The 16,035-nt window shown below is 37.3% G+C and overlaps 1 protein-coding gene across 6 annotated transcripts in view; it reads right to left on the bottom strand.

Annotated features, from left to right (window-relative positions):
* Positions 1-16,035, bottom strand: part of TRPC4 (transient receptor potential cation channel subfamily C member 4) — a 144,374-nt gene that overhangs the window by 47,971 nt on the left and 80,368 nt on the right. For all 6 annotated transcript variants that reach the window (XM_088022200.1, XM_088022199.1, XM_088022198.1 and 3 more), the window contains one exon: positions 4,888-5,224. In XM_088022200.1, coding sequence (XP_087878326.1) covers positions 4,888-5,224 — 337 coding nt within the window. The remainder of the gene's footprint in view (positions 1-4,887; positions 5,225-16,035) is intronic.

Below are 16,035 nucleotides of genomic sequence, written 5' to 3' on the forward strand. Positions count from 1 at the left end.
TACTACAATGATTATCTGGTTTTCTTGAAACTTAAAATGTCTCTTTAAATTAATAAGTGGATCTTCTGCAGCTGTATTTCAGTGTCTATGTGTGTCTGCAGCCCGTTTGCTGAGTTGGTTAGAGTACCTTGCCAAGGGAGAGAGTGGGGAGAAACTAGGGACTTATTTCTTATAATTGCAAGAATACCTTTGGGGGGCTATCTGAGAAGATGGGTCATTCAGGAGGGAGGCTGAGAGTATGAGTACCTGAAACCAAATGATCTTAATGCCTATTAGTCAAAAGATGTAGAAAAGATGTCAAAAGGAAGAATATACATATATAGAATTGCTTGTCTCTATGAGTCTTTAGCTAGAGGAGAATGTGATCACAAGTTTTCTTTTTCCATTTGCAATTTGGCAGGCCTTATTGAAATGTTCAGATTTGTTAATATGAACCCTTTAAAAGATAAAAATATAAAATAAATCATGGAAATGAGAGGCCAATTTTGTTAGAGAAAAATTGTCAAATAAGTACGTGTTATGGGCAAGATGTATAATCCGGATATTATGAGCAATTCTTAGTTTATGCCTAGGAATTCACTAGAAGCTATTTTTAACAGAGCTCAGATTTCTTCCTATGATACAACTTTTCCTCAGCTCACCCTTCTCCTTATCATGCTCAGCGCGCATAGATTTATATACTACATAATTATGGCATATTCTTAGGCACACACATAATATCAAGTCAAGGCAGCAGACGTTTTTCCTTCTCATTGAGAACAAACTATTTCCTGCTTTATTAACGTGACAGCCTTCATTAATATTCTACTTTTTTGTAAAGTGATGTCAATTTCATGCTTTCTCTGCTAAACTGATAATGTAAGTCTACCTCTTGATATTTCACACGCATATACATATATGCACACTTTTTTTGCAGGGAATAAGCTATGACACAGATTTGACTGTTAGAGTTGAATTATAATGGATTTTGTAGAAAAATCAAAACTGGCTTTGCAGAAGGCCTTAAAAATTAACATTCGAAAGTTTTTTTTTCCTCCTATTTTACTCCCTATTACCTTCAGAAAACAAATGACATCTATTTGAGATAGAACTGCTGCTATAATTTAGATAAATTCTCATTATACATTATAAATATAACATGCTATATTTAGTTTGCATATAAATTCTATGTAAAAGGGAAATTCTGACATGAATATTCATTTCATATCCCTGGTATTCTATGTTAAAAACCAAACCCTGAATAAATGAAGAGGCTCAGGGTCATGGCACAGCAGAGCATAGAAGTAACCAGGTCTCTAATCTGGCCCCAGGCTCCTTTTAATCCATTGTCCAGTCTTTCCAATGACACTTTTTCTCAGACACTTGCAAAGTATAGTTCCGTCATCAAGCTCATATGCTTGCTTGATAGAACTTTTGTTTCACTTTTTACTCTAGTTTAAATGGGTAATTTGACAGTCTGAGAAGTATATTGGTGTTTATCTGTCAAGAATCTACCTTTTGAAATAGTTCTAACTGAATTATCTGTGATTAGTTTTCTCTTTTGGTTAGGACTGTTATCTCAAGACGACTAAATCCTAAATTTGATCCCTGCAGGAGGCTTTTAGATTTCTTTGTTTATATGCTAAACTTTATCTTGACAGCAGACATCTATAAGATCTCTTGAAGTTGTCTGATGGGAGAAAGAAGGGTCATTAACCTTCAATACAAGAAAGTCTGAAGGAAAAATCATTCAAAAACCTTTTGCAAGAGATGAGTTACAGCGTATCTATGATACCACAGTGGAAGAATACAAGGGTCACTGCAGACTGTTTTCTAAAGATACAAAACTCAATAGACTTCAATTTAAATAGTCAACAGGATGTTGAACTTCCACAGGAAAGATATTGAAAATAACAGGGAAACATTATCCTGCCACTGTACTAAATCACAAGATATCTGGATCTGTCATACCACATAAATTCATATTGTTGAAACACAGCAAAGTTTATGAAAGAACAGAAATTCCAAAGCAAAACCATACTTCTTAAGGAGATACAGGGATCGAGTTGAGAGATTAAGCTTTACAGTTAGGAAAACTTTTCTACTCAGGAAAAGTTAAAATTTATGATAGGAATATATAAAATGAATAAATCAAAAGTCTTTTTGTCAGGATAAACAAAATGGGAGATATAAAAGTAATCATTTCTCTTAAGTTATGTTATCAGAGGTCTGGGAAACATCCCCTGAAAATAGAAGGTGAGTAAATTTAGTAGGAATGAAAAAGCATTTCTTTACCCAATAAGTAGCTCACAGTGTGACATGGGTTGAAAATCTGTCAGTTCAAGAAGACTTGCGAAAAACCCCTGCATAGAGCTTCAGTCTATCACTGGAAAAATTAACAGGATGCGGAACACTTTTGTATGCCACTCTTTTCTCTCTAAGTCTTTCAGTCTTGTTATTCCAAATCCAGAACCTCACAATGGAGGGACTGTGAAATGTTTGACCGCTTCCTTGGTCAGAGATAGTTTTAAATGAGACAAGATGGAAGGCTCATTAATAGAGTTATCGAATCAGACCTGGCCTTTCCCTCTATATCACACCTTTGGTGAAAGGTTAGAGCATTCCTACCCTGTTGTCCTTAGCCGCCTCCTCACCTCCCATCCCCTGTCAAAAAAAGACCAATTTTCTCTACCTTAGTAATGATTGCTCCCCAGTGCAGGACACTAGGACTCAGCGAGACTCTAAATCTTTCTTTTTATTGAGGAACATACTAAAAAATCCTGAGAGGTTGTGACCACCCATAATTTAATAGTCTCTCAGTGATAGAACCTGAGCATGTATTCAAATACAGTGAGTTTTCTACAAGAGGCTAATAACATAGCAGGTACCCCCTTATAGTTATGGATCTAGTAAAACACTTAGAACTCAGTGTCAGATGGGAGGCTCTTAGAATTCATCAGCTTTGATGAATAATATATTGTTTGGACAGATATATTTGATATAGAAAATTCTCCAAGCAAGAGGATCATTCATATATATTTTTTAGTCTAGAAAATATCTTTTTATCCTAAAAATTCCCAGATAAATTAACTCCTTGAAGTCAGGATATTTTAAGGAAATGTTGCCTTTAGTAGATATTTCTCTAGACTGGAATTTTAATTATCACAATTAAAAGTGTACCTTATTTAAGCATTCAGCTGTGGTCTGGATATAATTTCTAGCCAACTTTCATGGAAAATTCTGTTACAAGTTTTGCAAGTAGGAGGCAGCCAATGAGTCTTAATTGTACAAGTTACTAAAGGTTTAAAGCTTCTGTTTTTTAATGTTATTTACCATTTTCTGACATTAAGCAACATATCTCATTGTTTATTATCTATCTAGCCCTCTAGTAAAATTTAAGCTTCATAAGAGCAAGGAATTTCTTCTTCTTCTTTTTTTTTTTTTGTTACTTTTGTATCACTATTGCCCCACATTGTTCTTACTCTACATATTTTCATTAATTGCACAAAGGAAAAGTCTAGAAATACTATATCTGCTTTTGCTTCACTGTGTCTATAGCATTGTTCAAAATTAAATATTCTGTAATTCATTTGGAATACCAGAATTTTTAGACATTGCATATAAGTTACCCATAATGGGAAATTTAACCCTCTAAACGCTTCTTTGATAATTGTTTCCAATGAATTTTCTATGGAGAAAACTCCATAAAGAACATATTCCTAATGTGAGACATTTAATTTAAAAGGGAATAGGCAGGGTCATCTTATATTGAATGTCAACTGCAATGTCATAATTATTTTATGCAAAAAGAACACAGGTTACCTAAACCTTTCTTCTAATTTAAGCAAAATCACACTTTATGCATTTCAGATTAATGAGAATGTACTCTATTTTAAAGGTAGCTTAAGAAGGTGTTTTTTTCCAGTACATTTGTAAAACATATCAAATCTCGTGGCTATGAACTTTTTCTTATTGTCAGTACTTAGAATATTTATAATCTTTAAAATCGAAGAGTATATCTATGTCAGATTGAGATATAGTCCTTTTTTCCCCTGCTTTTTCCACATTTTATAGTCTCTCCAGTAGTTTTGACAGGCCAAACTGATCTGAGACTGTGAATCATGAAATTTTCACATATTTTCTAATTACTAAATGATGAGATGGATATGATACCAGAGAGGTTTAAAATGATGGGCTAAATTGGAAAATGTGATTTCTCAGCAAACCACCGTAAGATAGAGGAAAGAATAATTAAAATGTAAATTTTAACTATGGCTACAATAACAAGAAGAGAGGAAAACAAAGCTTTTACCAGCTACTTTAAGGTTTTCTACCTTACCAAGATTTGCTGCAGATCCCAAAATACTTTTCTTTCTATGGAAAGAACAGAGACATTGGAGGATGTCATAGTGTTTGAATATCCTATCATTTTGATTGAATATATAATTTCGAAGATAAACTTAATGGATTGATTTTAAAGAATGGTTATAGTTACTTTATGTATAGAATCACTAATTCTGCAGAGTGATTTATATTTGTCTTTTAGAAGGTGTATCTATTAAGAAAATTAGAACGATCAGTGATATACAGCCAATGAGAAATGTTGAAAGTCTTTAAAAGACAAGGACACAAACAAAAAACCCAGAAAACCATTCATGGGATGTGAAGTCATTGAAATCACAAATCCTAAAACCTATGGTTACATTGCATAGGCGGCATCTGGGGGCAAGTCCCCCAAAACTTGCAAAGCATTTATTTAGCTTTGGGGATTAGGCTTTGGAGCTACAATGGTCAGGACCTGTTTTAAGTATGCCTACGTCCAAAACTTTAATGACTATTCTTTTCTGGGCAACGAAATTCCATGGCAGCAACACGTTTTTATTATATTTTCTATAGTAACACATTTACCCAGGACCCACGGTAAAATCATCCACTCGACGATGGTTGGTGGTGGACCTTGCCTGTTCAAGTCTGACCTGTCGATGTGCTGAGAGGCAAGCAGCAGCAGGAACAAAAAAGTCAAATAGGACGCTGTATGGCAGATGAACTTGATAAATGGCTTTCTGATGAACAGTCCCAGTGGGCTTTTAGGAGCTATAAGGTAGCACACAGAGAAGACGGGAAAAAGAAGTCCTATGATGAAACACGTCACCATCTTCACCGCCCAGTGCCGTCTCCTCCAGCCTGGGAACTCATCGTACCAGCGAGATGCAAGCAGTTGTTGACAGTTGGGCTGAGCAACAAACTAAACAGAAAGGAAAGGAAAGGAAGAGTCAGTGTCACGTGCGGTGGCTTCAGTGCATCAGTAAGACCACAGATTTATCTTTAAAGCTGGAAGTCCTGCTTTAAATAATTTTATACTGGGTGCTTCATTGGCTCAGTTGGTAGAGTATGTGACTCTCGATCTTGGGGTTGTGAGTTTGAGCCCCACATGGGGGGTAGAGATTACTTAAAAGAATAAAATCTATAAAAAAATAATAATTGTATAGTTAATCATGAAGTCCTTTTGAATCATTCTGTGAATAAAGCCCATTTATTTAACGTTTTCTACCCAAGGCGTAGTGCTATGTGCTTAGCCAGATGTGACAGAAATTTGACTTACTCAAGTACATTGAGGAAGTAAAAATACAGCTGGAGAACACGAATATTCATAGGACACATTGATCAGTGAGCAAAGTTATGTACAAAGGCACAAACATATATATATATATATATATATACGTATATAAGAACTGTGATATAGTGTTTTTTTTCTCAGATTACTGGTTATTTTCTAGTAATGACATTATACTAGATTTTCATTTTTATATTTGGGTGTGCTTTTTACATTTTCTGATAAACACTTACTACTTTTATCATTAGGAAAAGTAAATAAACTTTCAATTGGGTTGAGGCAATAAGAAAAACATACATGAAAGCATATTAGGATTACCAGAATGTTGATCATCAGATGCTGAATTTCGTGGAAATAAAACAGATACTTTGCCTAAGTATAATCAATTACCATATACCAAACATTTCACAAACATAACATCATTTTATCCTGACAACATGTTGGAGATATGGTATAGATCTTACTCTCTTTTAAGGATGAAGATAGAGGGTGTTACAAGAAGTTAGTCAATTTACTCAAGGTTACATATCTAGTAAATGATAAAATATTAGACTAACTGGTCCAGGATTTTTTTTTTTTCTGCACACTACCCTTCTCACTGGGACTGAGAGCTAGGCATTACATAAATTCAGAGGGAGTTATTTCTTCCAGACGGAATTGTCCAAGAACACTTCCGAGTAGATGTGGGCTCTGAAGGGTCAGATTTGTATAAGCAGAGAAGAGAAGGGAAGGCAATTAAGGCAAGGTATGGTGGGAAAGAGAGAACATATGCCAGCAAGAAGTGTTTAAGGGATGCCCTATGGGCAGTTTGCAGTAGAAGCTTTAGTTTCTTGTAAGGGACTTGGGAAAGTTCTACTGGCATCATATTTCTTTTTCAGCCTTAGCCTATGTGGATCTCCTTTAGACAAGACTTCGCCCTTACTCTTTTCTGATGGTAAGCAAGCAAAACATCCTGGAGTTCTCATAAAGAGCCTTGATTATCGCAAACTAAAAGCTGTTTGAGAGTGAAAAGAGAGACAAGATGATTGACTAAAAGAGCAATTCAATAGTTGAGCTGTGCAAACATATGGGCTGGACATGAAATGATTTCTCACGCAACTGTTTCTCATCACCTTGTCTTGGACACTCTGCTCATCAAAGGACATAGTGGGCAAAGAAATATGTAATAAATCAAATCAAATTTATAATAATGGGCTAAGTAAATACAGATAAAATAAAACTGCGTTTCTTTAAGACTGGGATGATGAGGACTCTCTTTATTACTTTGTAAGTAATCAGTAAAATCAAACTTTATAATCGAAAGAATAGCTTTTCTTAACACCATCCTTGCCTATTATTCTGGTCAAAGTCAGGTATTTGAAAGTCAAAATAGAGTTCTTGCTGATATATCTGCAGAATAATGGCAAGGAGTGCTATAAGTCATTAACCAGCCGTCTTCTTTTTAAGAGTTGCAACTCCAACACACATACACGATCCTTCCCGTCAGCATTTTATAAACAAGTCAGTCTATCATCTTCTTTCTAGTTTTTCATATAAAACATTCCTCATACAACTTAGCACAGGTGAAAGGCATTAGTAAAAGGGAGTTAAACTTACAGAAAATGCAAGATCTAACAAGCAGTTGCTGTAATATCGCATTAATCCTCACAAACTGAAGAAACGCTTTAAGGGACTAAGTATGAATAACATATTTAATACATGCAGAAAATGTAAAAGAAAGGTAGGTACTTTGTTTAACGTGACCTGCGTGAATTCTAGGACTAACCACCTCTGCCCTTGTCCCAAATCGCATTACAACAAGAGATACCCCAGGACAACTGAACAAATAATTTTATTAGGAGCATTTAAGGTTTGCTTGGATAAATATTTCTGTTGCCTAATACACACATAAAGATTGTGTTAAATTACCCAGAAGAAGGAAATTATTCAGTCCTTCCAGAACATCTGCCATTGCCAAGCACTAGGTTAGCCTTAATTTTTACCAATGTCTTTTCTTAAAAGGTCTTTTTCTTTAATTATTGGAAAGTACACATTTGTGCTCAGTAAATGAAGAGTGTACACGATTTTCTGCTAAATACAGACATAGTGAGACTTAGGTAGAGGTACAGAATAGAAATAGGACTATAAGAAGAGCAGGCGTGAGTGTATATAATATACAAGTTTTCCCAAGTGTGGATATTATTTGACTACAAATCCGTTCTAATCAGAGGATTGAAATAACCCAAAAAGTATTCCTATAACCCAAAGGAATAATATAATAACCCAAAAAGAATCACTATAAATCTAAATTTCCTCACAATGGTTTTACATCCTCTCTCTAGTATCCCTGTTCACTACATGCCTATACCAGCACCCCCCAAATTGTATGCTATTAATTAGTAGATTTGCCATGAAAAAAATGGGTTTCACGTTCAATTAGTTACCAAAATAAGATTAAAAGAATTAAACTTCTAGATTACAGGATTTTTTTAGTCTTTAATTGCTAAAGTGGATTCAAACATTTCATTATCTCATGTGTCCCTTCTTCCTTCTATTCTTGGTTCTTTTCCTTCCTTCATGCTTCACAGTGTACTTCATTTCTTCTTTGTCCCCTCCTTCCTGTCTTTCTTTCTCTCTTCTCCTCCAGCCCCCCCCCCCACCGTCTCTTAGTTTATTTGGATTATTTAGAGGAACACTCAGCTTTATCCCAACTCCCTCTGAAAGATACCCTCAGAGAGGGGGCCATCCTGTCTCTGACACCTGCCACTGGCCCATTCCAACAAAGCCCCTTCCAGATGGGCCATCATATTGCCCACCACATGCTGGGAGCCCACTGGGCCTGCCTCCTCCGCATCATCTCTCTACTGCACACTGAGTCACAGGAACTACCCTTCCAGGACTAGGGGAAGTGGGGTATCTCTTCAGGCACACTGAGTTACAGTCTCGCTTCTCCCTACAGTTGTTGGCCAATTCTAGCACAACTCCTGTCATCACATTAAAATTCATATAAAGACATTAGGAACATTCAAATTCACATTTGTGCCATGCAATTGTAAAAGACATTAAAAAAAAAGAAAAACTTCCTGTTCCTCTTTTCAATAACCTTTAAAAAAGTTTCAAAAGCCGGATCTCATGATTATATATAGAATCATTGAGTCATAGTTTTGAAATATTAAAAAAACTGGAAAGATTATTGAAATCTAATTTTTATGAATAAAGTGAGATCCAGTATTAATGCTTTTAAAACTACTCAAAATACTAAAATACTCCGTACCGTAAAGGAAAATGATGAAGAGAAAGGATAAAGCTACAAAGTGAAAACAAGCAAAAAACCCAAAAACTAAAACCAAAGAAACAAGAAACTTCACTACTACATGGGGAGGAATTAAATATTAACTAGATATGGGCATAATCAACAGAAGAGAGTTAAAAAATTAATGGATCCCTAGTAATTAAAATAACTATTGATCAGATTTACTTGGTATTTGTCCTTTCTTCATCTTTTCAGTTTTTAAATATATTTTCTAGTTTAAAAATGTATATCCAAGATTCAGACTGCAGCCATATTCTCTATAAGAGCAAAAATCTGGATTCTGGGGACAACGAACCTGGCTATTTTATGCATCTTGACTAAGGTGGATAATTACCTGTCAGTCTCAATTGAGTTGAGTCTCAAGAGAGTTGAAAGTTTTGAGTTGAATGTATCGGAGTGATTTACATACAGGCAATCTTGTTTCTTTGCTTAAAAAGGACCACAATTTCCTCTGAGTCTTACCGTTTATTTCTGAGCAATTAAAAAATAATCTATATCCTTTGGGGTTTCATTTCCTCTGCTCAGGAATGCTTTTCAACAGCTCATTTTGTAATGTTGATAGCAAGGTTTAAGGATTATTTGTAGGCCAAAGAGCTTTAGGGAATGATTTTGTCCATAGCTAAAAACGCTTTCTTCAACTTCAGTCCCTAATTTCCTTCATAGCTCCCAATGCCCTTTAACCATCTGGGCCTCTCCCTGTTTCTTAGAGATAGCTCTAGTTGTGTTCCTAATTAAAACAGTTCTGGTCTCCTGGAGCCCAGCCACACCGCATAACTGATCAGGCGCTGCTACTTTATTAATCAAACATCATTTTCACCTGGCCCTCCCCTAATTTAATTAAGCCAATAGCATCATCTGTGAGTTGGACATTGGCTAGGTAAGTAGGGAGAGGACCAAGATCCGGAAGAACCGGTTAAGTCTGTCTTCTGGGAACTCAACATATGTTGGGGACTGATCATGTGACCAGTCTACCAGTTTTTCTAATTTTTTCCTATTTTTCTATTTTTTGCTTTCCTCACTTAAGGTCAGTCTTCTTACTGAGGTTATGAATAGGCAAATTTAGTTCAGTGAAGATGCCTTTGCTGTCAGATGCACAGAATTCACACAGCTAGCACATGGTCTATGGTACAGATTAGTGTAACAATGTAGAGCATTATATGACGTATAGAAGGGATTGTGCCAACGTGAAGTAATCTGGGAAAACTGAAGACAGGAAGCAGAATTTGTAAGTTAAGTCTGAAATGATAGGTAGAATTTGACAGGCACTGTAGTAGGTGGATGTATTTTAATTTAGATTTAGAGAATATCATGATAAATACTTGAGGGCGGAGACGGGTATGTTCAGATGAGCTATCCCTTGTGCTAGAAGGTCATTATCAGTGGTGAATATGCCAGTGATTGAGTGTAAAGGGAAACCACAGCCATATTTTGAGACACAGGTGAAAATGTTTATTGAGGCAATGGTTGAGTCTAGGTCCTTGCTGCTCAGTGTGGCATCAGCTGGAAGCTCATCAACAATGCAAAATCTTAGGCACCACTTTGGACCTGCCGAATAGGACTGACATCTGACAGTATGATTCCTATGAATGTTAAAATTCGATAAACACTGGTTTAAAGCATTTGGTGTCTAATGAAATTCTATTTAGCTCCACTGTATCTGATGAGTGCTGAAAGAGAGGTTTTAATTCAATGTAAGTAGACATTTGAGCACTTATAAATCCTAGGAGCAAGTCTGTGTGTGAAGGAGTGGGGGTGCTTGGGTGTGTGGTGTGTATATGTGTGTGGGACTTTGTTTTAAGCTAAATCCAGCTGTGAGTGGTATGAGAAGCTGGGTGAGGGGAACTAGCCACAGAGTGGCGGGTTCTCAAAATCGAGTAAGCAGCAGGAGTGCCTAGAGGCTTGTTAAAAACCCACATTCCTGAGCCCCACCTCAATATTTCTGAATCAGTAGGTTCAAAGTGAGGCTCTCAACTGAGGTTGTGAACAGGCAAATTTAGTTCGTGAAGATGCCTTTGCTGTCAGATGCATAGAAGTCACACATCTAGCGCATATACTATGGCACAGATTAGTGTAATATCTACTTACAGGAATAAACACCAAATTACCAAGGGAGTAATGCCCATCAAGTCACAGAACTGTAGTGTAGGTAGAAAAGCTGACCGTAGTACATTGATTGGTAGCCAGAAGATACGAGTTGACTAATTCACCATAGAAATGCCTTGAAAGGACCTACACCAGCATGAAACAGACTGAGACACAATGAATAGGAGAGACATGAGTAGATGATAAAGAACCTGGATCAGGAAAGCAGAAAAAAATTCTCATACCTAGTTTCTGACAGATCTTTACTCTATGCCTCACCATCTGCCTTCATTATGACTCTAAAGTGAAATGGCAAATCACAGTGTTCTTACATTATATATCTGGATATTGTAGGGATAAAGAGCATATGAACCTTGGAAGAGCCCACTGGGTTTTGAATCCTGGATCTGCTGTTTCCTGATGGTGAGGACGTTAATAAGTTATTAAATTTTCAGTGTGCTTTTTTCCTGATCTGTAAGGGATAACAGAAACACTTATCATATAAAGTTATTATAAAATTAATTGAACTTAATACATGAAGAATACAGCAGTTCCTAGATGATACTATATATTCAGTAAATGCTAGGTATTACCATTATTACATATACACACACATATATTTACATGCATGAGGATATGTGTATACACACATATGTCCATATACATACAAGGTCACTGACAGTCTTCTACAAAAATATATAATTGCTGAACTTTAGAGCCTCTCCTCTGCAGACTCTATTGGCCAACAAACCCCTTGGTGTTATCAAGTTCAAAGAATCTCCTATCTAGTCATCACATCACCTGATTACTCTCCTTGGACATAAAGGTCAAATTCACATTTGCAGACTGGGATGCAAGGAATAACTCAAAGCATACTTACTAGGGCCCCACTTCCGATGTCTCCATATCCAGAAGGGAAGATGACAACTGAACTCCATCTGATAGTGTTGGCGAGGCAGGGGCAGGATTTAACTTCTTACATCATTTCTGGGCCTAAATTCAAAACTGGTTTGGCAACTGAGCTGGGATATGAGTGGGCAGTAATGGGAAGTTGAAAATGCAGAGGCAAAGGGAATAAGGTGGGAGGTGATAAACCCAATGTTGAATACATTAAATTATCGAACGTGGCGAATAAACAAAACGCACTTTAGGTCATGGGAAGGTAGAGTCGGTAGATATTGTTAGTTCTCTGAAATCACAAAGGGCCACAGATGGTAGAAATCCCATATCTATTCATCAATACCCCTCTTTAGGGTGTATATGGAAGATTGTTTTAAGCTATCATGGCAGATGGATGAAAAACTGCCAGTCATTTCGAGGTGGCTACCTAGAAGTTTTCTTAAAAATGAGTAGAGATAGTGGAGTTAGAAAATGATGCAGTTTTGAAGGAACCACCATTTGACCATTGAATCATGTAGGTGAATAAGAGAGAATGGTAGATGGAAACGGAAGAAGGTTTGGTCCTGATTCTGGCCAGCCCTCAGTGGGTTGGTTCCCCAGTCTCTGATGAGCGACCAGCAGTTTCTGCATCTAGGAGTGGCATGTTCACAAGGGGTGTTCCACTTTTCGTCAGTCTCCTGGGGAGACATTTCCTGAGGACTGTCTTCCATTAGAATGAGAAGGGAAAAAGAAGAGACACAATGGGGATGAATACTAGTTATCTTTATAAGATGAAAGGATATAGTCACCTCTGTTTTCCCCTTCCTTTCCCTATCTCTTTTCATATGACATTGAGCACATATTTCCGAGAAAATTAAATTGTACAAAATAGGGTGTCCTTATACCTTCTTTCCAGAAACAACAGTTGATATCACAAAACAGAGTCTCTCATCTACGCTGCCAATTTATACAGATAAATGATATAAGTGAAGAGTTTTATTTGTTTCAAATGTGTTAGATCCTATAAACAGACAAGTTTTTCGCTCTAGTCTCAAGGTCAAGAATAAAGTCATTTCCTTTATGCCTGCTAATCTCTTTTCCTTGCCACTGAACTCCTTTCTGCCTCCCTGACAACAGCTCCTCAGACTATCTTGGCTAACACATTTCCTGGGCTAAAAATAACACTCAGTTGTTAATTATCTGTTTATTGAGGTTGGAATGAATTTAACTAGTCTACAATGCAGAGAGGAAAGCTCTGTGTTTTGGAAACAGCAGAGCCCACACAGTAACTGACCGACGAGCACTTTCTGCTCCAGCATGTAGGACAACAGAGGGGAGAACGGAACAGAAGCAGCACATAAAAGAGCCAGAGAAGAAAACAGTTTCACAGGCCTCTGCCAGCATTTGTCATCACTCTTGAAAGCAGAGAAGACTACGGATAAAGTGTCTGTTCAAAGGGAATTATTCCTTGGTGTCATTTTTCATTCTTTCTCCCTCTCTCCTCTCATTGTCAGCCATGCTTGGGTGTCTGCAGAGTTCCTCCCATGCTGGCCCACGTCCCTATCCCGTCTGCCCTGTCTCTAACCTAGGCCTCAATTTCTCACAACGATTATTAACTCGTGGGTTTCCCTCTCTCTCTGTTTTAAAAACAACTTAATTTATGTTCTTAAAAGTGAGAGATGCATCGTGTCCTCTCCCTCATCATCATTTTCAGGATTTCCACTTGCCGTGAGTACCAGCGCTGCCTGTCCACATCCTGGTCTGGGCAGCCTTGTGATAGCTCCCTGAGTAAATGTGCATCTCGGTCTGTATGGAATGATTATGAAGCATGTGTGAAGAATGACCTGAAAACAAGGGATAAGCTATTATACATGAGGAAATGAGTCACTGAAAACATAGACCTGTAACCATCCGTAGGAATTCTTCAAAGGAACGCAACCTGCAACCCCCAGGATATGAAGGCAAATGAGAACTTTACAGAGTTTTCTACCCCAAGGCACTGCTATCCTTGTGAATATTGCAAGCTTTTGTGTGTAAACTAGATCTTCATATGATTGCTAAAGCTCTATTAAAATATATCTGCTACAGCTCTACTAAATATGTATTTACTCATTGTATTAGTTTCCAAGGGTTGCCATTACAAAGTACCATACAAACCAGGTGACTTAAAACAATAGAATTTAGGGGGCTCCTGGGTGGCTCAGTCATTAAGCGTCTGCCTTCGGCTCAGGTCGTGATCCCAGGGTCCTGGGATCGAGCCCCGCATTGGGCTCCCTGCTCAGCAGGAAGCCTGCTTCTCCCTCTCCCATCTCCCTGCTTGTGTTCCCTCTCTTGCTGGGTCTCTCTCTCAAATAAATAAATAAAATCTTAAAAAAAAAATAGAATTTATTATCTCACAGCCTGGAAGTTTAAAGTCCAAAATCAAGGCATTGAGAAGGCTGTGTTCTCTCTAAGACTCGGGATAGAATCCTTCTTTGTCTTTTCCTACCTCCTGGTAGTGGCTGGCAATCCTTGCGTTGCAGCTGGATCTTTCCAATCTCTGTCTCTCTCATCACATGGCTGTGTGCTTCACCTCATATCTTCTTTGTTCTTTTTTTTTTTTTTAAAGATTTTATTTATTTATTTGACAAAGAGAGAGAGAGAAAGGGAGGCAGCAAGTGAGCACAGCAGGGGGAGTGGCAGAGGGAGAGTGAGAAGCAGGCTCCCCACTGAGCCGTGAGCCTGATGTAGGGCTTGATCCCAGGGCCCTAGGATCATGACCTGAGCTGAAGGCAGACGCCTAACTGACTGAGCCACCCAGGTGCCCCTGACATCCTCTTCTCTGTTCTTATAAGGACACCAGTCCGATTGGATTAAGGGCCTGTTCTACTCCAATTTGACCTCATCTTAACTAATTTCATCTGCTATAACTCTTTTCCCAAATATGATCAAATTCTGAGGTACTTGGGGTTAGAACCCTAACATATCTTTTGGTGGGGGACATAATTTAGTCCCCCCAAATTTCCAATTACTCATTTTATAGGAGTTGCCTCACATATAGCTTTTGGTTCTATAGTTTACATAAAGATTGCTCTTTTAAGTGCTCCCAATACATTTCAAACTCATAAGTATTAGTAAAAACTCTGTCTTCCACTCTACATTCAATCTGCCTTCCTCTCCTGATTCTATTTTTCTATTTCCTTATTTTCTCACCAAGATTGATGACAAATGACAATAAGTAAGAAGGAATAAAGAAGAGTAAGTTATCAATAGCATTATGATGTGAGGGGAGTCAACATGTAGGCAGCCAGCCATCCATATGATGCAAGTTTAAGATTGTAAAAAAAGTTCTGTATGTAAAACCATCTCCTATATCAGTCTGCTACTATAATTAAATTTTTTTCCTAAGGGCTTTCTGGAGATGTGTACATTTTAACTGGCCTAAGATATTGCCTTGCTTAGGCAAGCAAAGCATTAAATATATACACTAGTGTTACCTAGTTGAGATAGAGCTTTTACACAATGGGATGAAAATAAACAAAAACCAAAGTTTTGGTAGCTAAAAAAACCGAGAGGCACGAAACGTTGATCTGGATCAGTACTATACACCCAGTGAACAACTCTAAGGACAAAGGGAGAAATATATAGATGCTGATGATCTGAGAGAAGACATCTGAGATCAGGTATATAATAGAAATCTTTAATGTAAGACTATCTAGAGTTTTGCCTGGTTTGATCATATTCTCTAAGGTTAAATTACCAGCAGATTTTTTTTTCTATTGGAAAATTACCACTTGAAAGTCATGGAGATATGAATAACTCAATGAATTCATAATTAATTATTTTGGGCTATCACATTGCTTACCCACCTGCATGCAAATATTGTGTAGTGACACAGCACTTACCTACATGAGACACGACCCCTCTCTGCCCACTCATTGCCTAAGTTAAGATTTAAGGAGTTCCTGGCATCAAAAAACTATATTCTTTAACTCCAATTCCCTCTGACCATATGTAATTCACTATCCAAGAACAATAACAAGAAAACAAACCACCTAAATTAAAAAAAGGGGGGGGCAAGATTTGAACAAACACCATCAAAAGATATAGTGATGGCAAATACAGATGTGAAAGATGCTCAACATTTTTCATCATTAGGGAAATGCAATTAAAACCACAACAAGATATCATTACACACCCATTAGAATGG

Source organism: Eumetopias jubatus, unplaced genomic scaffold (genome assembly GCF_037043125.1).
Source record: "Eumetopias jubatus isolate StellerSeaLion01/CBP00866 unplaced genomic scaffold, mEumJub1_p1.0 scaffold_3, whole genome shotgun sequence".
NCBI lineage: Eukaryota > Metazoa > Chordata > Mammalia > Carnivora > Otariidae > Eumetopias > Eumetopias jubatus.